This window comes from Xyrauchen texanus, chromosome 3, assembly GCF_025860055.1.
Source record: "Xyrauchen texanus isolate HMW12.3.18 chromosome 3, RBS_HiC_50CHRs, whole genome shotgun sequence".
Classification (NCBI taxonomy): Eukaryota; Metazoa; Chordata; class Actinopteri; order Cypriniformes; family Catostomidae; genus Xyrauchen; species Xyrauchen texanus.
Window position 1 is genome coordinate 47467823 of NC_068278.1, and position 22337 is coordinate 47490159.

Here is a 22337-nt window from a genome sequence, read left to right on the forward strand (position 1 = left end):
GTTTTTTGGACGTACCCGGCGGGGCTTCGCAGCGGTGCGGAACAGGTAACGCAGCGTCGGGAGGCAACGTGGCGTCCCAAGGCTCCGGTGCTGAGAATAAACTCAAGCACTTACCTTGCTCCGCGCACCCGGCAGGGGGCGGGTTCGTGACTGAGGAGGAGGTCTGATGCTGGCGTCCTCAGGACTCGTCTGAACCGGCCGGCCGGGGAACAGTCGTGAGGCTGAAGGCGGGGACACCGCGTCCATGGAGCCGGGACTGTTGAGGCCTGAAAGCAGAGTGCTGTGAGAACGGCATTTGCGGGCCAGGTGACCCCAAAGACAACAAGGAAATAGCTCTATAGAGTGTAACGAATTTAACAAAAAATTCTCCTCCCGGCCCTCCACCGGGGAACGGAGTGGTCTTACCCGGCCCGGAGCTAACGCCTCGGTCTCTGGGTCTGTCATCTCAGGAGCCTGGGAGCCTTCTGGGTCCTCAAGGGGGTCCGTGAGACGATGGGCGTCCAACTTCTGCGGGGGGCTCAACGCTGGGGCTGAGAGCTGGGCCCACTCACTTGTTAGTTGAGGCGGAGCACCACTTTCTTTCTTTCTTGAAAGCCGCAGGAGGACGCCCTCGGCGAGCAGACAGGGCATGGCCCCTGGCGGCAGGTTTGCGGCAGGGCAGGATGCTTTTTATTTATTTTTTTGCTTGAAAAATAGCCTTCGTCTGTTTCTTCACCACTGAGGACTGCTGGGCGAAGTCGTCAAGTGGTGTCGCCAAATGGACGGAGCTGGGAGACGGGGGCGTTTGAGAAAGCGTGCTTTGTCTGCCTCCCGTACTGCCTGTCCATCGTTGCGTTCTGGACCACGGAGTGGCCATCGCCTGTTCGAGTGCAGTTCCTGCAGCACCTCAAGAACAGGACTACCCAAGTGCACATTTTGAAGTGCCCTGGCCCGGTGGACTTGCAGGAGGGGGCCATGGCGTGCAGGGGGGGAGCGGTCTGGGACCGTTCTACCACCGAGGTAGAGCTCAGCTCGTCATGCACGTCCGGGAAGGAATCCGGGGGCGCGGCTGTGAGCGGCGCACATGCCCGTGGAACCAATTAAGCTCGGGGAAGCATAGCGGACCTTCTTGCGTCAGGCTCAGACTGGGCGGAGACCCGGAGGTGGCGGCCCAGGCGAGTTATCCGCATCCGAAGCCGCTGTTACGCTCTCCGATGCAGCGGTGATGTCATCATCCAATGCCGGGGAGCTCGAGGGACCGGATGGTAGGCCGTTAAGCGGACCACACTAATCCCGCAGGCAAGCGTGCCGGGGAGGTGGGAGGTTTTCGGGGGGATTTACCCGGCGAAAGCGTCCCGTTATTCTCCCCAGATCGTTCTCCATCGCCCGCAGCGCCTGCCTCAATCCCGTAGGAAGGAGGCGAGGCGCGGGGGGGGGTGGCGGCTGAGATGGCTCTCTCTCACTACAAGAGAAAGCAGAGATCGCAACGCTGCCGCGGCTATGTTCTCACACTGAAAACATAACCCATTGGAGAGAATGCTCATCCCGAGCTCGGACGGAAACCAGCAAGCGTGCCGGGAGGCGGGGGTTTCGAGGGGTTCACCCGGCAAACGCAGCCCGCCATTGTCCCCAGATCGCTTTCATCACCGCGGCGCCTGCCTCAATCCCGTGGGAAGGAGGCGAGGCGCGGGGGGCGGCTGAAGCGGCTTTTTCTCACTACAAGAGAAAGCCTACGACCGCAATGCTGTCATGGCTATGTTCTTGCACTGAAAACATAGACCATTCATAAAAGCGCTGCCTGCGTGTGATCGCAACCCAGGAATGCAAGGCAGTTTTTATGACCGTCAGAGGTGGGGAGACATCAACCACATCCAGAAACTACACAGGGGCGGAAATATCGTCTTTAAAAAGACGCGTCCTGAAAAGGACGCTCAACGCCGCTGTGTTTTTGCTCTTTAGAGCAACATTACTCTTTTAGAATAACTCTTTCGAGTTGTCTGCGCTGTCGAAGCGCCCAGGGGCAAGAATGCACAGCCGTGATTAGGAGAAAGCCGCTGTTATGCGCCGTCAGATCCAACAGCATGCAGAGCGTCAGAGGATTAAACAGGAACTTGGTGTGTAACTCGCAGCAGAGTTCATGCACGACCATCGGCTCCGAAGAAATTTTCTGAATGAACTCCCGTATTTGCGCCGCTTAAATACCCGTATGTCCGGAGCGGACATGCAAATACTGGTTGCCAACTCTCATTGGCCTTTTTTCATAGTCCAGAGGTGAATATCGGCGCTCAAGAGAGACCCCTAGTGTCGCTTCTCTGACACAACGTGGAGAGAGCGACAGAAGGGGAAACATTGTTTGGCCAACAGATATGATATATAAACAGATAAATAAATCATAAACAATTTAAAACACACAATATGCATTGACCTGACATTTATGAAGAACAGGCTACTCCTTTTGGTTAATGAATTCATTATTGGTGACCCTTGATTATGGCAGTATGGATTTATAATATGAATAATCATGTAACTCAAATAACCATACATTACCATTGGATTCACAAAGTTACATTCGTTTAACCATACTTAACCATGCCACTGCTGTATTGTTTAGTACGGTGCTGTAATTTTTACACTTTAAATGTGGAAAATGCATTGTATGTTTGCAAAAAAAAGTTGATCAGCAATTAATGATCATTCAATTTCAGGTCGTCAGGACTACTTCAGAGACCATCTGCGAGAAGAGATCATGTCCCAGTCACCAGTTCATACCTCCAACGCTACTGATGAAAAGGAATTATTTTGTATGAAACACACATACAGTCAGGAAAGTGCCACACACACACACACACACACACACATTGTTATTGTGTAATGTTATTGTGTATGGCAGTTTTTCTTAATTAAAATCTGTAAATTATCTGTGTGCCTGTGACATTAGACCACTCTCTCCTTACATATATATGAGCAGGGGGATACAGCATGTTGAATTGCAAAAGAATATTAAACAAAAGCCGTGAAGTGATAAATCACCCAAAAATTTTAATTCTCTCTTCATTTACTCACACTGCCATCACAGATGTGTATGACTTTCTTTCTTCTGCAGAACACAAACAAAGATTTTTAGAAGAATAACTCTATGCTCTAGCTCTGTATGTCCATACAATGCAAGTGAATGGTTGCTAGCACTTTGAAGCTCCATAAACCGCTTAAAGGCAGCATAAAATAATCCAGATGACTCCAGTGGTTTAATCCATGTAATATGATAGGTGTGGGTAAGAAATAGATCAATATATAAGTCCTTATTTACTATAAATTCTCCTCCCTGCCCAGAAGGTGGCGATATGCACAAAGAATGTGAATAGCCAAAAAAAAAGAAAGTGAAAGTGGAGTTTTCTAGTAAAAATTGATTTATATATTGATCTGTTTCTCACTCACACTTATCATATCTCTTCTGAAAAAAATTATTTAACCACTGAAGTCATATGGATTACTTTTATGCTGCCTTAATGTGCTCTTGGAGCCTCAAAGTTCTTGCCACCATTAATTTGCATTGTATGGACCTATAGAGCTGAAATATTCTTCTAAAAATCTTTGTTTGTGTTCAGCAGAAGAAAAAAGTTATACACATCTGGGATGGCGTGAGGGTAAGTAGCCTAAATTATGAGAGAATTAACATTTTTGGGGTAACTAATCCCTTCAATAGACCAGTACTTTTGTTACTTAAGTACATTGAAAGCAAATGCTTTTGTACTTTTACTAAAGTGGAAATTTAAAATGGGTAATTCCACTTTTACTGGAGTATTATTTCATCAGGTTATCTGTGTGTTTAATGTTGTGGCTGATCAGTGTATTCTTCCACTACAAACTCTTCAGATATGTTTGTAAGTTCTGTTCTCTGGTTTGTGTGCACCTATGTTGTGTTTTCTGTTGTTAATGTCGCTGGTGGTCCTGTTGAAGTGAAACAATACAAGTTTTCGCTTGAACGCCCCATCTTGCGCGTGCTGCATAACTACTGTTTTTCTCGTGCAAAGAGCTCTAAAGCTCACATGCAGACTCATTAAGGCACAGAGGAGAATAATGGTCAGTGAACATTTTTACTAAATAATACATTTGATTTCGGTTTGTTTTGCACCAAACCTTATTGTATGCTTTCATAACAATCATGAGTCTCATGGAATAATATATTAGACATCTGAATTTTTGAAACTTCATTTGAAACTTTTGAAACTTGAAGATGTGGTCACCATAAACTGCCATCGTATGACATCACTGAGAACAAAACATTTTCACAATTTCTCCCTTTGTGTTAAGAAAGTCATATGGGTTTATAACAACACAGCAGTGAGTAAACAATGATTGAATTTATATTTTTGGGTGAACTGTCCCTTAAAAATAAATGAGTGACATTGGAATGCATAATATAGAACAACAGTTCTCACCTACTTTTTCAGCCATCTGGGTTTCGGAAGTATTTTTCCCATTCATTTTTTGCATAAGCTTTTCATAAAATGCTCTGTTAAAAGAGTTGTAAGCCATGAACCAAAGCAATCAGCTCCGAGGTGAATCACAACATTACAAACTTTGTTTTGAGGCAGAAGTATTTAAACATCGGTCAAAAAGACAACTATACAAGCATGGCCGTTTCTGAGTGTATGGGGCCCTAAGTGAAATCCAACATGGAGGACCCAATCCCACTTTACGGCCACAAATACAATTTATAGCTACAAAAGGCTCTGGCTACAAGACTGTTTACTTAACATCTTTCATGAGGGCATGAAATACAATCCCATGAAGCATTGCAAATTGTGTAATAAAAACAATAGAATATATAAAACTATTAATTTTGGGTTGTTAATTATAAGTCTATTGCAAAGTATTCCAGTACATACAAATATATAAGTAGTTTAAGGGTGAATGGAAACCGGCTTGGTTGCGTTATTCACAGTGCATTATTGAAGTCTGCAGTCGCTCCTGGGCACGTATGGCGGGCTATGCAGTTCTCTGATTGGTGAAGCCTTCTCTGCTGGACCATGGGTACTATTGTTGTTTACAAGGAATTCTGCTATCAAACATTATTTTTAAACAATGAAGTTGAAATATCGCAGACTGATGGCATCACGGGAGCATATACTGTACCATCAATGAACAACCTTGGAGCTCACAGTAAGAGGACTTATAAAGGTTTATATTGTTGAAAATCAATTAGTCAATGGGATTTTTACTTCCGGATTACACTATTGCTCTATATATTGTGGATTTTTAAAAGGAAGCCCCACCGCACAGGTAAAGAAACAATCACCTTTGAAAAACAAATATCACCTGTCACTGTCAGTCAACTTGTGAATGTACATGTGCATTAGTGGACCAGCTTGAACATTTTTAATTTTTTTTCCTTGATCTGACATAAAGAAGCACAATATATTATTCCACTCTTGTCAGATTTTACTGCTGATTTGATATATGCTATTTGATCGTAATCTTGACCAACCGTTTTCTTATTACCAATTTTATTGATTCCATATAACAAATAAATAAAAAAAAACAGAATATTTGGAATCAAATGATATATATTTACAACCCTCTCCCCCTTTGCAGCACAAACAGACACCCCAGTGGACAAATGCCAATTGACAATGACACACAAACAGACAATAAAACAGTAGAAAATATTTAGAAAAAATCTGGGACGTTTCAAAGTCCTTCCAAATGAAGGACTTTGCTATGCTATCAAATTTCTTGAAATAAGGGGGAAATCTATAGGGAGTGACTGTAGCAGGTAGTTAGTTATATTAATAACATTAACATTTCCCAATCATAGATAAGGGTAATGAAGCCCACCTGCCCACATCGCTCAAAAATTTCATTAAGGGGTGAACATTAACTAATTAATAAACAAATTAATGATTCGGTGTAGGCATTGATCTGCATTGATCTAGTGGGGTCGGAAACAAATAATAAAATATAATCTGCATAAAGCAAAAGATTATCTGCCATACCTCCCCCCACCACCCCTGGAAGATCATCCTCCTTTCTTATCGCAGCTGCTAATGGTTCCAGGGCAAGACAGAACAATAATGGGGAAAGAGGGCAACCCTGCCAGATCCCCCTATCCAGAGGAAAAATTATCTGAAATTAATCAATTTGTTTGTACCGCCACTACCGGGTGTCTATAAAGTAACTTAATCCATCCAAAAAAAAGTATTCCCGAACCCGTATATTTCCAAAATCTTAAAAAAATAATCCCATTCTTCCATATCAAACGCCTTTTTGGCAACCAGTGAGATGGCAGCGACTGGAGTCTGATCATTCGCGACTATCCACATAATATTGATGAAACACAATGTTATCAGATGGCCAACCATTTTAGAGATTTTGGTCTCTTCTCATTCAAGTAAATAGGAGCTGTACTTTTATGCAGCTTGTATTCATAGAAAAATGTAGGCCCAGGAGCATTCCAAAGATGGCAGCTGAGTGTACTGACTTGCCATGAAAGTTTGCCAGGTTGTTTTTATACTGTTGCTAAAGTGTTCTTTGTGTTTTTAGCTAATTGTATGCAGTTGCTTGAGTGTCCTGGGTAGTTGCTAATTCTATGTGGTTGCTTAATAGCCCAAGTGACAAGAACCCACACAAGAGCCTTGGATTTCCACTTTGATGTTCCATTGTGTTGTGGACTGTTTTATTTATTTATTTTGAGCACTCAGAACAATACAAGTCAATTTGCATAAAATATCTTATCTGCATGACGATTGGATATTTTATACAACACTGCACATCGGTTAAGACTGTCAATCATCCCTACAGTACCAAAGAATCTACATTAAGTTCATGTTGCCATTATAATATTGTTTCTTGTCGAAATGTTCTGAGTTGTACTTCATTCATTAATGCTTGTGAAGCTTTTTAAATGAAAACTGCAAATCAAAACTATAATCAGTAAATAAGAAACAAAGTATGAATTAAAGAAAAACACCTCGCCACATGCAAGCAAATTCATGTAAATAAATGTTTTAATGCTTAAGAGCAGAAGTGCCGCACAACATTGAAAGTTTGCAAGTATCACTTCTATTTCAACAGGGATAGTTAATTCCAAAATGTCAATTATGTCATCATTTAGGCTTATAACCAGAGGTGAGTAGTAAAGTGATACATTTACTCCATTACATTTACTTTAGTAACTTTTTGGATCGATTTACATTTATGAGTACTTTACACTCTTACTCAAGTACATTTCTAATGAAAAAATGTATTCTTTTAATTTGATAGTTTCTTACTCTTGAGTAGTTTTTTACATTACTACTTTTAGTTCTACTTTTTTTAGTTCAAATTTTTTTTTTAAAAAAGTAAATATTTTTTTGTACTCTACCCACCTCTGCTTATAACCCTCATGTTGTTCCAAATCCATATGCCTTTCTTTTTTCCATAGCACACAAAAGGCTGAATGTTAGGGAATGACAGTCTCGTTACCATTCACTTTCTTTGCATTGTTTTTCAATGCAAAGAAGAGTCCCTAACATCTCTACCTATATCTCCTTTTGTGTTGCACAGAAGAAAGTAAGCCACTAATGCATGAAACGACATGGCGGTGGCTAAATTATGACAAAATTTACATTTTTGGGTGAACTATTCCTTTAAGAATTACACGTCATGTGTATTTATTTTGTATGGCCCAAATGCAAGGAATTAAAATAGTTGGAGCATGAATGGCGTTATATTTGTTATTGTAGATTTGCATGAAAAAAGAGCTGTAAAATATATTTCTATGAGCAAAAATTATTTACTAAAACCCCAGTCTGGCTTGCTTAACAGACATGTTAAAATAATCTTTCACATTTTCAGACAGCAGTGGAAAATCTGTGATCCCCAGAATTGGTAATTGAAGTTCCTCTAAAAGCACTTCGGGTCTCCTCATCAATGGCACTCTCAATCTTTGACAGAAATGAGCAGAGTTTCTTCTTTAAGTCCTTTGCCATGAATGCATAGAGGAATGGGTTTAGAAAGCTGTTTGAGCTGGCAAGAGTAGCAGTTACTTGTTGGGCTATGTCAAGGTTATGGCCATGCTTAGATTGGTTCAGCTCTATTATAGAAACAATATGATATGGCAACCAGCATAGGAAAAAAATTGTTATCAGTAGTGTCATGATCTTGTAGGGCTTGGTGGATTTGGACAATTGGTTCACCCTAAGTTTACAGATTAGGATAGAGTAACAGATGCAAATACTTAGGAATGGAATCAAAAACCCACAAATAAATCGTATGAGCACAATAGTTGTGTGGTGATGCTCATATTTGTTAACACATTGAATTGCATTTGTTGGGCTAATATGGATTTCTCTGAATCTGAATGCTGGTATACTAAGAAAAGCAGACATTAGCCAAACCAACACAACAACAGCAGAGGCTTTTGTTACAGTGCGTCGATTCTGGGCCCAAACCGGAAACTTGACGGTCACACAGCGGTCCACACTTATGACGATGAGGATGAAAATGCTGCTGTACATATTGAGGAACATTGCAAAGGATGTGAATTTGCACATGACGAGCCCAAAGATCCAGTGGTTTATTACTGTTCTGACAATGATAAAAGGGATAGTACTGCAGAATAGGAAGTCAGACAAAGCCAGGCTCAGGTACCAAGTGGTGTTAACTGACTTCTTCACCTTAAAACCTGCAATCCAGATCACTGCTCCATTTCCAGTGATGCCAAGTAGGAAAATGATCACATTTAAAATAGCTGTGATTATGCATGCTGCTTCCCTGCAATGTTCAGGATGTGTGTCTTCAGTATGTAACTTCAGTATGTCTTCGTAAGAGCTGTCTGCATCATTATAGCTGTATTCTTCTGTGGTTGAATTCATGTTTGCCTCTATTGCCTGGATTAAACAGTTGTTAAAACTGAATAGAAAGAAAAGTTCTGTAACAAAAACAACCACGGATTTGTCCAAATGGTTTCAAATGGAACACATTTCTAAAAAAAATGTCATGGCTGAGCAAAAGACCACTGAAGAACCACACAAAGAGCTGACAAGATCTCCTCAGTTCACTCATTACAATTAACTGTGAAATGTCTGTTATATCATTTCAATCAAATAAATTAGTGAATAGTAGATTGAGATGAAAATAAATTTGTTCTCGTAACTGTTTTTTTCTTTTTTGTTTCTGTTTGCTATACTGCATGAATGGCATAATTTATTACTGATCAGGCCATTTCTTATTTGCAGAACTGATAGCCCAACAAAAAGTACAACATTAGCAGAATTCTGCAATCACTTCTATTTTTCTCTCCATATAAAACTTGTGCACTTTTCTGACTTGTGTCCTTTATTTACTTGTAATGGGTTAAATGCCTATTTGTATGCAGGAAATTGCCTAATTTGTAACCAAAGTAGCTTGTTTATGGCTTTAGAATTTGTATCTTTACTCTTTCTTAAACTTCAAAAGGCAGTCATTCACATTCTGTAGTTCATTAAGGAATATGAAACATTTCTTTTTATTATAATTGAGAAATATACATATTAGCTGAAAGGCATTCTCAATAATACATTACTTAGAATACATCATGAACTGTGTTAAATCTATATCAACATGTTCTTTGAACATCATATTTACAGTATATGCATCTTAATTGTCTTTAAAAGAGTACAGAAAACAAGTGCTCTCTGCATGATCAAATACACATGGTAATATTTATTTGCTCTCATGACATTCAAAAATAACTTACCACACAAAGTAAGCCTCACGGTGCTGTATGCAAATGCTTCACACGTCTTTCTTTTGCAGGGTTGTTTAGTGATGCGATAAGAGCAGACTGCACTATTGGCCAAACTTTTTGCCACCTAGTTTTTTGAGACGCAAGCAAAATTCTGGTAATAGAGACTGTAAAGACACAGATAAACAAGTCCCTAAACAATGTTCTCTATTTGACTGTTGGTGATATGATGTGATGTGCTTGCATCATCACTGTATTCAGGCCATTATTCATCATCAAGATCATCCGTTTATAAAGTTACACTGTACACAATTTCAAGCCAATAAATTGGCCAATGATCCTAAGATCAGTCATGAAACTCTACATGGTGCAAGCTGATAAGTCCTTTGATCATACTCTCATATTCTATGGCTCATGCTGATAGGTCTTTTGATTCTCTCTCTTTGTCTAAGGGTAAGATTGCCTCAGTTGTTTGAAGGTAAGCCAATTTCAATGCAGCTCGCTACAAGAGTTTTCTATTTGAAACCCTCCTCCTCCCAAACTCTACTTTTCTAGATCTGCTTCAGGGGGGTTGTATGTATGTCTAACTCTTAACCCTCTACAATGCAACCAAATTTGCATTGGCAACTAAAAATTTTCTGTGATTAGCCACTGGCCAGTAAATGTTCAGATTTTACTCACTAGTGATTGAGTTATATAGTGGCGAAGACGTTTAGCACCGAAATACGTTCTCTGTGTGTTTTGTAGAATAAGCTACAAAGAAAAGAAAATGTTTATTATTTCACTGCAGTGGGTCCAGTGTTGCCATGAATGTCAACATAGCTTTAATGTAGTAGTGATATGCCATAGTTACATTGACATTGCATTTAACAAGTTCAATTCTGATTTTCCATGGGCTGTTTTCAAAACATTCTCCATTTTACTGCATTTTGCTCTACAGAGTAGTTTAACATGTCTGTGTGATTTCAATACAGATATGAGAAAAATTTATTTTGACTCGCTCTGTGCAATGTGTGACCAAAGATGAGATCCACGCAGTCCCTCGTTATTGAATGTCTCTTTTAGGGCCCTAATTTAAGAGTGCAATCTTGTGCGCAAGGCAATGCAATCAGTGGGCGTGGCCATGAAGTTTTGGTATTTTCGTACAAGCATGTGCTAAGTCTAGGCACAAGTGGGTTTGGCGAAAGCACCCACACAAAAGGCGTGACCAAGTGTCATTTAATTCTGAGGTTCTTCTCCGGTTATTCAACGTCTGCATCCTATTATATAGTCCATTCCCTCTTGCACCAACAATTTAAACAAAGACAGCACATTAATAAGAAGTTGGTAGTGTAAATGTATACAATGAATATGCAATGAATAAGAAGAACTGAAAATTACTTTCTTCTGTCCATTAACTGCAACATTGATGAATGTCAGGCATATTTCTATGACAGCGAAACGCTCCTTTTAAACACATGGAAAATGTGATTCTCATCAGATCTGGATGTATGCTCCATTCAATTAAGTAATTATTATTCATTTTCATCTACTGACACACAAATCATGGCTAGTATAAACAGTGATTGTATCGGTGTGCATTCAGTTCTACCAGTCTATTTTAATTTTGAAAAATTATATTCATTTATTGAAACACGAATAAATTAAACCATAAATTCTAATTACAGTTCAAATGAAATTAAAATATATAAAAAATAAAGTGGTCAAAAAAATCTATTTAAATCCAAACATTTTACCCTCTCCAGGGCTCGCCATTAAAGCTTGTCTAGTTGTCCGTGTTATTTCTATTCATCGCTGTTTTTAATTTTTTATTTTATAACCGTTTACTATTCTTGAATAATTACTTAAGAACTTGAAACCATTCTTCCATAATTAACATATTAGTTAGTTTTATTATTTGTTGTGGCATTAAAGCTGAGGTATGCATATATACATACATATATATATATATATATATATATATATATATATATATATATATATATATATATATATATATATATATATATATATATATTATTTTTTTTTTTTTTTTCTGCTGTGTGTAACCTTGTGCAATTATTAAATGCAAATGGCTGCTATTTAATTAAATAGTCTGCTTGCGCTACTTGAATAAATGTTTATATGCATTACTCTGTCCTGTCTGTATTGTGTTTATTACAGTGTTTACACAGATGTTCTGTGCTCACATCTACATCTCAGGCTCAGAGTAACAGATGTACTACCTTTGATTACATACCTTTGCGCTCCAAATTAACTTTAATTTCACTTTTGTATAATTCCAAATATGTTTGGCCACAAAGTGGAGAAATGAATGGACAGTGTGGACAATGTGAATACAAAAATTGTTTTTTCTTTTCTTTTCTTTTTTTCACTGTTATTTACTTATTTTTTGTTTTTGTTTTTTTTGTTTGGTGAAAAAGGTTAAAAATGTTATTTCTAAATGTGTAAATATTTAAAGGGGGCAATCATTATTAAATATTCTAACTTCAATACTGTAAAAAAAATTGTATAGGCTTCTACAAATGTGTTAATTTTTAAAAAGCTAAGATGTGATTAAAATGATAAAAGACAAATTATACAATACAAAATATAGGTTTACATTTATAAAACGTGTGTGTTTGTGTAGGGATGGCACCGATCGGTATCGGCTCCGACACTGACATTTTTCAGACAGATCGGGTATCGGTCCGACGAGCCTGATCCAAATCCCATACTGTGCGTGTAGAGAGGAGGAGGGCGGGGCCGGGCTGGAACGACTCATGCCCGGACCCCAATCAGCCTGATGGGGCACGCAAGGGATAAAGGTGGCTGGTTACAACAGTTCGAGTGATATAGCACATAACTAATGCTAAATGGGACAGTTTTAACTGTTCATGAGTTGGATAACCTCAGGAAAAAAATTGTTCTTGTGTCTGACAGTTCTGGTCCTCAGTGCTCTCATTTCTGTATTTTCCACACATTGCATAAATGGTAGAGGTTATTTCTCTGCCAAAAAAGTACAATGTCAGCAGAACTCCCAACACTTCTCTCTTTTTTCTACTTGTAAACGCATTTTTCTGATCTTGTCCTAGTGACCTTTACTTGCCTATGATGGGATACATGACTAGTTGTATTTTGGACTTTTTTAGACCCTATGGTATATTTTTATTTAATCATTTAGTATGTAATTACATGAAGTGATTATAGTGTGTTTTGTGCATGTGAATTGAAATAGTTATGCTTTTGCTAGTGTGAAAGAAAATATAATAGTTAGGTACTTTGCATCTAGAAAAAGCATTAAGTGGTCACAAATTCAAATGGAACTTCCTGTTTTTGAGCAAAGGTCAAATCTCTCTTTATCATAAAGAGCATGCATCTGATCATGACAAACTTGGAGTAACATAGAATGTAGACAAATGCATCCTAAAATATATTTTGTTGATATCACATGGAAATCTGCTGAGGAGAAAATCACATGTAACATATTAATAAACATAAGTACATCCTATATAAGCCTGTCATGAAATCTTTGACTCAACTGCACTTCGAATGCTGTTTAGAAGAAATCTACAATAACAAACCCTATCTGTCTTCCCTAGCCAAGCCATTCACATTAACAAGTGTGTTTTTGTAACGGATACAGGAAGAGTCAAGAGAAAAGGATCTAAGTGCAGCTTTGCTTTAATAAGAAAACAAGTCCAGATACAAAACTAAATCTCTGGACAGAACAAACATTACATACATGGGGATAACAGGAAACAACAACTGACAAAGACACAAGCAAACACAAGGACATTAAATACATAAGGACAAACAAGGTAAACGAGAAACAGCTGGGAACAATATGGGCAGGAACCAGGAACAGAGATGCAAGAAGTTAAACAAAACTTAAAACGTCTAGGTTACGTATGTAACCTCCGTTCCCTGATTGAGGGAATGAGACGTTGTGTCGAAGAAGCGACACTAGGGGTCTCTCTTGACCACCGAATATGCCTCTGATCTATGAAAAAAGGCCAGTGGGAATTAGGCAGACAGTATTTGCATACCCCGCCCCGGACATACGGGTATAAAAGCGGGCAAATACGTCGAGTTCATTCAGGATTTTTCTGAGGAGCCGGAAATGGTCCGGCCACTACAGCGGCTCAGCTCAGCAACGTGGCCGGGAGGACACCACGTCTCGTTCCCTCCATCAGGGAACGAAGGTTACATACGTAACCTAGATGTTCCCCATCTGTCGCTCTCTCGACGTTGTGTCGAAGAAGCTACACTAGGGGTCCAATTCAAATCACGGCATGCGCTGAGCCGTGTACGTATACTGCTGACACAAGAGCGGGCAGGTTTTTCACGTGCAAAGGCAACAAGTTGTGTCAGACTGCACGTACCCTTCCCCAATGCCCCATAAAAACTCGTCGGAATCCTTTTGGTTGCCCTAAGCAGGGGAACTAGGCGACGCTTGCCAATCTGGGAACGGGCCGAGCCTAGCCGGGCCTCTTTTCTCTCTATGTTTCTCATAGTGGCTTACGGCAGGGCAGAATATGCGAAATGGCTTCCGTCTGTTTCCTCACCACGGAGAACTGCTGAGTAAAGTCCTCGACGGTGTCGCCGAAGAGGCCGAACTGGGAGACAGGGGCGTTGAGGAAGCGTACTTTGCCTGTCTCACGCATCTCGACCAAGTTCAGCCAAAGGTGACGTTCCTGGACCACGAGTGTGGCCATCGCCTGCCCTAGTGTCTGCAATGTGACCTTCGTGGCTCTGAGGGTGAGGTCGGTCGTTGAGCGCAGTTCCTGCAGCACGTCAGGATCAGGGCCACCCCTGTGCAGATCTTTGAGTGCCTTGGCCTGGTGGACTTGCATGAGGGCCATGGCATACAGGGCGGAAGCGGCGTGTCCGGCGGCGTTGGAGGGGAGTACAGGGCAATCCCGCCAGGTGGTAGGGTTTTCGGGACATAGGTGGAGCGCAACAGCCCTATCCACCTGAGGAATCGCCGTGTACACATGGGCCACTCCGCCGTAGAGGGTAGCGAGAGCGGATGAGCGAATGGCTTTGTGACATGTGGAGAGGGGTGCCCTCCATGCAGACGTCAACTCATCATGCACTTCCGGGAAAAATGGGACCGGGGGGCATGGCTGTGAGCGGCGCGGAGCCCCCAGGAACCAGTCGTCCAACCGTGATGGCTGTGGGGAGGACGGAGGGTTCCAGTCCAACCCCACGCTGGCGGCGGCCCGGGCAAGCATATCGGACATCTGCGCATCAGCCTCGGCCCTGGGCGTGCAGGCCCGAAGGCGGCAGCCCAGGGGAGTCATCCGCGTTAGACGCCGCGCTCTCTGATGCAGCGGCGAGCTCATCCACCTTGGGCTCTAGAGGATAGGCAGGCTGGCTGTAAGGCGAGCCGCTGTTGCCTTGAGCACGGACGGGAGTCAACGAGCGTGCCGGGGGGGGGCGGGTGGTCCGAGGGGGCGTACCCGGCAGAGCTGCACACACTGCCATCCCCAGATCGCCTCCATCGCCAACCGCACCATCCTCAATCCTGTGGGAAGAAGGAGCAATGCGGGGGGGGGCGGCTGGAGTGAAATGAGAACATGAAACACCCACAAATGCTGCCACGGTGTGATCGCAACCCAGACAAACGAGACAACACCTGTGGCTGTCTGAAGCGGAGAGCACTCTACTGCATCCAGGAACTACGCGGGGCAGAATGGCATCTTTACAAAGACGTGTCCTGAAAAGGACATTCAACGCCAGCTGCGTATTGCTCTTTTAGAGAAAATAACTAGAAATTTGCTCTTTTAAAAACTATTTTAAGTTTGCGTTGTTGAAGCGCCCAGGGGCAAACCTCACTGCCGTGCAGAGAATGGAGAAAGCCGCTGAAGTGCGACGTAAATCCAACAGCAGACAAGCGTCAGAGGAAATAGGAACAGGTGTGTGACTCGCTGCTGACTGCAACATGACCATCGGCTCCGAAGAAAATTTCTAAATGAACTTGACGTATTTGCCCGCTTTTATACCCGTATGTCCAGGGCGGGGTATGCAAATACTGTCTGCCTAATTCCCATTGGCCTTTTTTCATAGATCAGAGGCATATTCGCCATTCAAGAGAGACCCCTAATGTCGCTTCTTCGACACAACGTCGAGACAGCGACAGACAGGGAACTAAAAGTCACTAAACTCCTAGCGACCTCTGTTGGCCGATAGGGCAAATGCATCAGGTGTGGCATAGCCCCTCATTTAAGGAGCGACTCCTGGCACTCTTAAACATAACATAAAAAAACAATTATATGGGAGGAGCTTGCAGACGATCAGGAGCCCAGGGAGGTGACCACAGGGCCGGGACTGGGTCAGGAGGCCTGGAATGGACACAAGGCCGGGACTGGAGCCGCTGGAGGCTGCAGTCACCATGGTCATGAGCACGGGAAGTGCCTGGGGAGTAGGAGCCCTTCTCTTCCAGCCGTGAGCACAGCTGTGGGAGACTCGGCAGGCGGAGGCTGAAACAGGCATGAACACTGGCTTTGGGATGAGCAATGCTGTCAACGCTGGCTCTGGGACAGGCAAGGCTGGCAATGCTGGCTCTGGAATGGGCGATGCTTCAAGAACAGGCTTGTTGGCTCATTGGCCATGGCAGGCATGGGCGTTGGCTCATTGGCCGTGGCAGGCGTGGGAGCCGGTAGTGGCATGGGGTGCAGGCCATACCCCACAGTTTAAGGGAAGAATATGAACCTCAAAGCAAGGTCAATGAACTCTACTAAAGAGAGTTCACACCTGGCTCCTAGGGATGCAGAACTTCACCTGCTCATTGAGTACAAGGTGATAGATGTCCTTAAATCAAAGCTCTTCAATCAAAATCCTGGCAAGACTGAAGAAAATCTCTGTATACTGCTCTATGGTTTGGTCTCGCTGTTTGAGATGCAGCAGTTGCAAAACCGCTAGATCCATAGTTGCTGGTCAGTTGTTTTGTAAAGGATGCAGGAAGAGTCAAGAGAGCAGGATCTAAGTGCAGCTTTGTTCTAATAAGAAAACGAGTCCAGATACAAAACTTGGAATACACAGGAACAAAACAAAACAAAAACTCAGGAACTGAACAACCGTTAAATCAATGGGGATAACAGGAAACAACAACTGACAAAGACACAGCCAAACACAAGGACATTAAATACATTAGGGCAAACACGGTAAATGAGAAAGAGCTGGGAACAACAAAGGCAGTAAACAAAACTTCAAACTAAAAGTCACTAAACTCCCAGCGACCTCTGGTGGCCGCTAGGGCAAAAGTCTCAAAAGAGTTTTTTGTTAGGAAAGTATAATGTCTTTTATTTGGTATTGTAACAATAGTATTTTACCATGCAAGAGTGGGCACAATCCTACATTTACATCAGGGACTAAAAACAGTTCAAAGAACGAAAACGGAAAACGGCGAAATGAAACCGAGTGAACGGAGTGAACTTTCCGGAGTGAATTTTATTTTTAAATGCTGTTAACCGGTTATAACTAGTTAATTTTGTTCCATTGATTTTTTTCATGAAACCAAAGGCCAAAGGGTTTATCACAGTAAATTTAGGAACTACACCACTTTAAATTACTCACAAATTAAACATGCTTTGATTCTGAAGGAAACTGCTGCATTACACATTTCTTTGCTTAATTGCCCTTTGTGGATGTCGCATTCTCTGAATGAAAGCCTTCTTAAAAACGAAATATAATTACTACATATTCATGCACAGCTAATCTAGGTATAAGGAAAACTTTATTAGAGGTAAAAAGTACATTTCTCAGTTTTGTCCAAGTCCTCACTGAAGTCTTCAGTCTTCAACACACAGGATAGTTAATGGCTTATTTTCACTTATTTGCTTATTATTGGGCTTGTTTTTCCAGACTGTGTTGCTTGTTTCTCTTGCAAGATCTGGCAACACAACAATTGGTATTTCACCCACCCCTTAGCACAGACTTTAAACTTTATTACAGGCTCTAGGCCCAACAACAGGACATACATCACAAAAAAAAGAGAGAGAGAGGAAAAAAAAAAAAAAACAATTACATAAACATATACATTACACCCTTTTTCACAAAAATCTTAAAAGGCACTCATACCAATGCTTCCATAGGTGTGATTGATATCGGACCACACAGAGTATTGTAATTTGTAAAAGAACAATTATTAACCATTCTTTTATTTTGATCTAACCGGTAAACCTTTGGAAAGGAGGCTGCGGAACTTCTGAACCAGAATGAAAATATACAGCTTTTGCTCGTACTGAAATGAAAAAAAAATTGTTTTTGTCCCTGCTTAGACTACATCAGTATCTATGTTGAATCTATTTTAACATGCTCATTGAACATATTCAGATGCATCTTAATATTCAGCTGAACAGTCTTTACATAAAACAATACAGAAAACATGTTATCACTGTGTGATCAAATACACATGGTAATATTCATGCATATTTGCTCTTATTGCTATAAAACTATATCCATAAAATAACTTACCTCACAGAATAAGCCTCACAATGCAGTTTGTAATGCTTCACATATGAATTCCTGATGCAGGTTTGTTTATTGAAATATAAGAGCAGTCTGCGGTACTGACCAAACAAATTTAACACCTAGTTCCTATCTGAAATGAAAGTAAAATTCAGAGAACTGGGACTGTCTAAGACCACATCTAAAGGGTCATAAAATCCCCCTATTTGAACACCAGTCATAAACATTGTAGTTTGGTAAATGTCCCAAGAATGGGTGTGGACACACAAGGAAAAGTGGGTGGGGAGAAGTTAGGAAGAAGGGAGGGAGTTGAAGTGAGTGGTCTGAAGTCCACTCACATCCAGAACATCAAGACACTCACTTTGGAGATGGCTGAACATTGCAATATGAGTGAAGACGAAGACAAAACAGCTTTTCTGTATATTAAGCATGAGACAAAAGTGTGACTATTGTAACGGAGGTTGGATGTTAGAGGTGCCTCAAAGAGGGAAAATATATAACTCACGCGAGAAGGAGACACATAAGACAAACAGGTGTTAGCGTTTCAACCTGCATTTAATAAAATGTCCAAAAAAAGAATGCTACCTCCTCCACATACATGCGAGTGGGGAAGCGTATAACAACCAACTCAGTCACACAAAATAAAAGGGAAACAAAAAGAAATACAAGTGGGGAGCAACTATCTCCTCACATCCTCAACTTTACACACCTTCTCTTACGCTCTCTCTGTCTGCGCTCTCTCTGCGCAACTGTATCACACCCCATAATTACCGTAATCCCTGTAAATGACCGTTACACTATGTGAAAATGTATCAGATATTTAGATCAAACTTTTGAGAATGAAATGAGAACAGTAGGAAGACATGTTTGTCTTTGGGACATACAGTAATCCTAAATATCTTTAGGACCAAAAATGATTAATAGTTTTCCCATATTTAAACAGCTTTCTCAAAAGAGACATAATACTAACGTCTAGGTTACGTATGTAACCTCCATTCCCTGATGGAGGGAACGAGACGTTGTGTCGTAGAAGCGACACTAGGGGTCTCTCTTGGGCGCCGAATATACCTCTGATCTATGAAAAAAGGCCAATGAGAAGTTGGCAGACAGTATTTGCATACCCCGCCCCCGGACATATGGGTATAAAGGTGGAAATACGTCTAGTTCATTCAGGATTTTTCTGAGTCGGAAATGGTCCAGCCACAACAGTGGCCGGGAGGACACAACGTCTCGTTCCTTCGATCAGGGAACAGAGGTTACGTAAGCTAGATGTTCCCCATCTGTTGCTTACTTCGACGCTGTGTCGTCCAATTTAAATCACGCCATGCACTGAGCCGTGTACGTGTACTGCTGACACAGGAGCAGGCAGGTATTTTACATGCAAAGGCGACCAGCTATGTCAGACTGCACGTACCCTTCCCCAATGCCCCATAAAAGTGCCTAGCTGAGCCTCTTTTCTCTCTATGTTTCTCGCATAGAGCCAAACGGCTGGGGCACTTACATGCATTCTTTCAGGGGGAAAAGACCCTGCGGAGACCACACCTGCCCAGAGAGGGGGAGGTAAATGTGGCTAAATAAACCACATGTGGGAATGTGTGGGAATGACATAGTATTAGATCCCTTCTCTACGGAGGGAGGAGTTGCTACAAACACGCCGACTGGGGGGCAGCTGGAACTGCCCAAGTGAACGTGGGTCCACCTGCAAGGGGAAAGTCCACGCAGGAGCCTTGACCTGTGGAGCAACTATTCCAGTACAGGGTAGATTTGAGTTCCCGCAGTGGATTGGGTCGGCGAATTCCTCCACTGAATTGCGGACCCACAGGGCTAGGGAGGAGTCATCCAGGGAGCCGAGTGAGTGGGATCTCCTGGGAGAAAAAGTGCATGATTTTACCTCGGCTGAGGGAAAGGGCACTAGGCGCAAGCGGTCCACCCGGTCAATCCGTCAGCGCGTTACCAAGTTCTACTGGCTCGGACCTGAGAAAACACGGGACGAAACTGACTCTACCCTGAGATTGTAAAATCTCGCAAGGGTATTAGGTGTTGCCCAACACGCTGCTCTGCATATGTCTGCCAGGGAGATGCCTCTGGCCAGTGCCCATGAGGATGCAACACTCCTTGTCGAGTGTGCTCGGACCCACAAGGGGAGGGGCACGGCCTGGGTGTGATAGGCCAATGTAATGGTGTCAAATACCCAGTGGGAAGGCCTCTGTTTGGAGACAGCGTTCCCTTTCCGCTGTCCACCAAGGCAGACAAAGAGCTGCTCAGAACGTCTAGAGCTCTGCGTGCGGTCCAAGTAGGTACGCAAAGCACATACCGGACACACCAACGAAGAGCTGGGCCTGCCTCCTCCCAGGGCAGCTTCGCTTGCAGGTTCACTACCTGGTCCCTGAGGGGAGTCGTAGGAACCTTGGGCACGTAGTCCGGTCGCGGTCTTAGGATCACATGAGTGTCTGCCGGACTGAACTCCAGGCAGGTGTTGCTGACAGAGGACGCTTGCAGGTCCCCGACCCTCTTGATGGAGGTGAGTGCGATCAGGGGGGCCATCTTCAGGGAGAGGGTCTTGTTCGACTGATTCTAGCAGCTCGAAGGGGGAGGGGGTGTCTCTGAAGGCCCAAGAGGACCACTCAGAGATCCCAGAAGGGGAACAGGCTTGGCCGGGAGGGATTCATCCCGGCGCCTCTTTAGGAACCTGATAACTAGGTCATGCTTACCCAAAGATTTGCCGTCTACTGCGTCGTGGTGGGCCACGATAGCAGCTATGGAGGGGGACAGCCTAGCCTCTCCTGCAGGGATGAGAGCACTGACCTAACTGTGCACCTCTGTGGGTCTTCAGCCTGGGAAGAACACCAATTCGCAAACAAGCGCCACTTCAGGGGGTAAAGTTGCCTGGTAGAAGGGGCTCCGGCTTGGTTGATCCTGTCTACGATGGCGGGTGGCAGACCAGCTAGACACAGCACCAGTGCAAGGTCAGGTCAGCTGTGTGCCAGTGCGTCTGCCCCGAGGGGAGCCTCTGTTTGGGCATACCAGAGCAGGCAGTAGAGGTCTCTCGGGAGGCAAACAGGTCTGCCGAATCGTTCCAAAATCAGCTGAACCGCTCTCCACTGGGCAGCGTTGTCATGACAGCGCATCCGCTACCTGGCCAGCCAGCGTGATGGATTGGGAAGTGAAACACAATCATCCCAGCTCCGTGCTAGGGGCACTAAGGTGATGACTATTTCTGACGAACCTGGCGGGGCTTCGCAGCGGCTACCTTGCTCCGCACACCCGGCAGGGGGCTGGTTAGTGACTGAGGAGGAGGTATGGTGGAGGCGTCCTTTGGACTCATCAGAACCGGCCAGTCGGTTCGTCGGGCTGAAGGCGAGAGGTCTGCGTCCAGTGTGCCGGGACTGTTGAGGTGTGAAGGCAGAGTGCCATGAGAACGGCATTTGTGGGCCAGGCAACCCAGAAAGAGGAAATTACTCTATTATTGAAAAACGTGCAAAAAATACCTTTAACTGAAGGTTCTCTTCCCAGCCCTCCACCGGGGGATGGAGTGGTCGGTTTACCAACTTCCGAGCCAACATCTCGATCTCTGAGTCGTCTGTCTCAGGAGTGCTTTGGAGCCTTCCGGGTCCTCGAAGGGGTCCGTGAGACGGGGGCAGGATGTGTAAAATGGCCTCCATCTGCTTCTTCACCGCTGAGGACTGCTGGGCGGAGTCGTCAACGGTGCTGCCGAATGGACGGAGCTGGGAGATGGGGCATTCGAGAAAGCGTGCTTTGTCTACCTCCCGTATCTCGACCAGGTCCAGTCCATACAAAGGGTGGCCAGCGACTGTCCGAGTGCAGACACTTCTGACCTTTGTGGCCCGGGGGGCACGATCAGTCATTGAGCGCAGTTCCTGCAGCACATCAAGAACAGGACTACCCAAGTGCAGGTTTTGAAGTGCCTTGGCCTGGTGTTGGTTGCAGGAGGGGCCATGGCATGCAGGGCGGAAGCGGTCTGGGACCACTCCACCGTCTAGGGTAGTGAGAACGGAGGAGCGTCGAAGCCGGTTTCGGGCAGTAAAAGGTGCCCTTTACGGCTTACTCAACTCGTCATTACTCAAGCCCGGGAAAGCATAGTGGACATCTGTATGTCAGCCTCAGACTGGGCGAGCAGACCCGAAGGTTGTGGCCCAGGCGATTCATCAGCATCAGACGCCGCTATGACGCTCTCCGA

General features: G+C 43.4%; 1 protein-coding gene across 4 annotated transcripts in view; it reads right to left on the reverse strand.

Moving 5' to 3' along the window:
* LOC127621674 (C3a anaphylatoxin chemotactic receptor-like) overlaps nt 1–18317 on the reverse strand; it is a 94883-nt gene extending 76566 nt beyond the window's left edge. The window contains exons 1-3 of one of the 4 annotated variants that reach the window (XM_052095419.1): nt 18146–18317; nt 9698–9812; nt 8637–8890 (exon numbers count right to left, since the gene is read on the reverse strand). In XM_052095419.1, coding sequence (XP_051951379.1) covers nt 8637–8834 — 198 coding nt within the window. In that variant the 5' untranslated portion in view covers nt 8835–8890; nt 9698–9812; nt 18146–18317. Of the gene's footprint in view, nt 1–6627; nt 8891–9697; nt 9813–18145 lie in introns of those variants that run through there. The other 3 variants (XM_052095404.1, XM_052095388.1, XM_052095396.1) reach the window with 3 other exon arrangements.
* Between the last annotated feature and the right edge of the window lie 4020 nt (nt 18318–22337).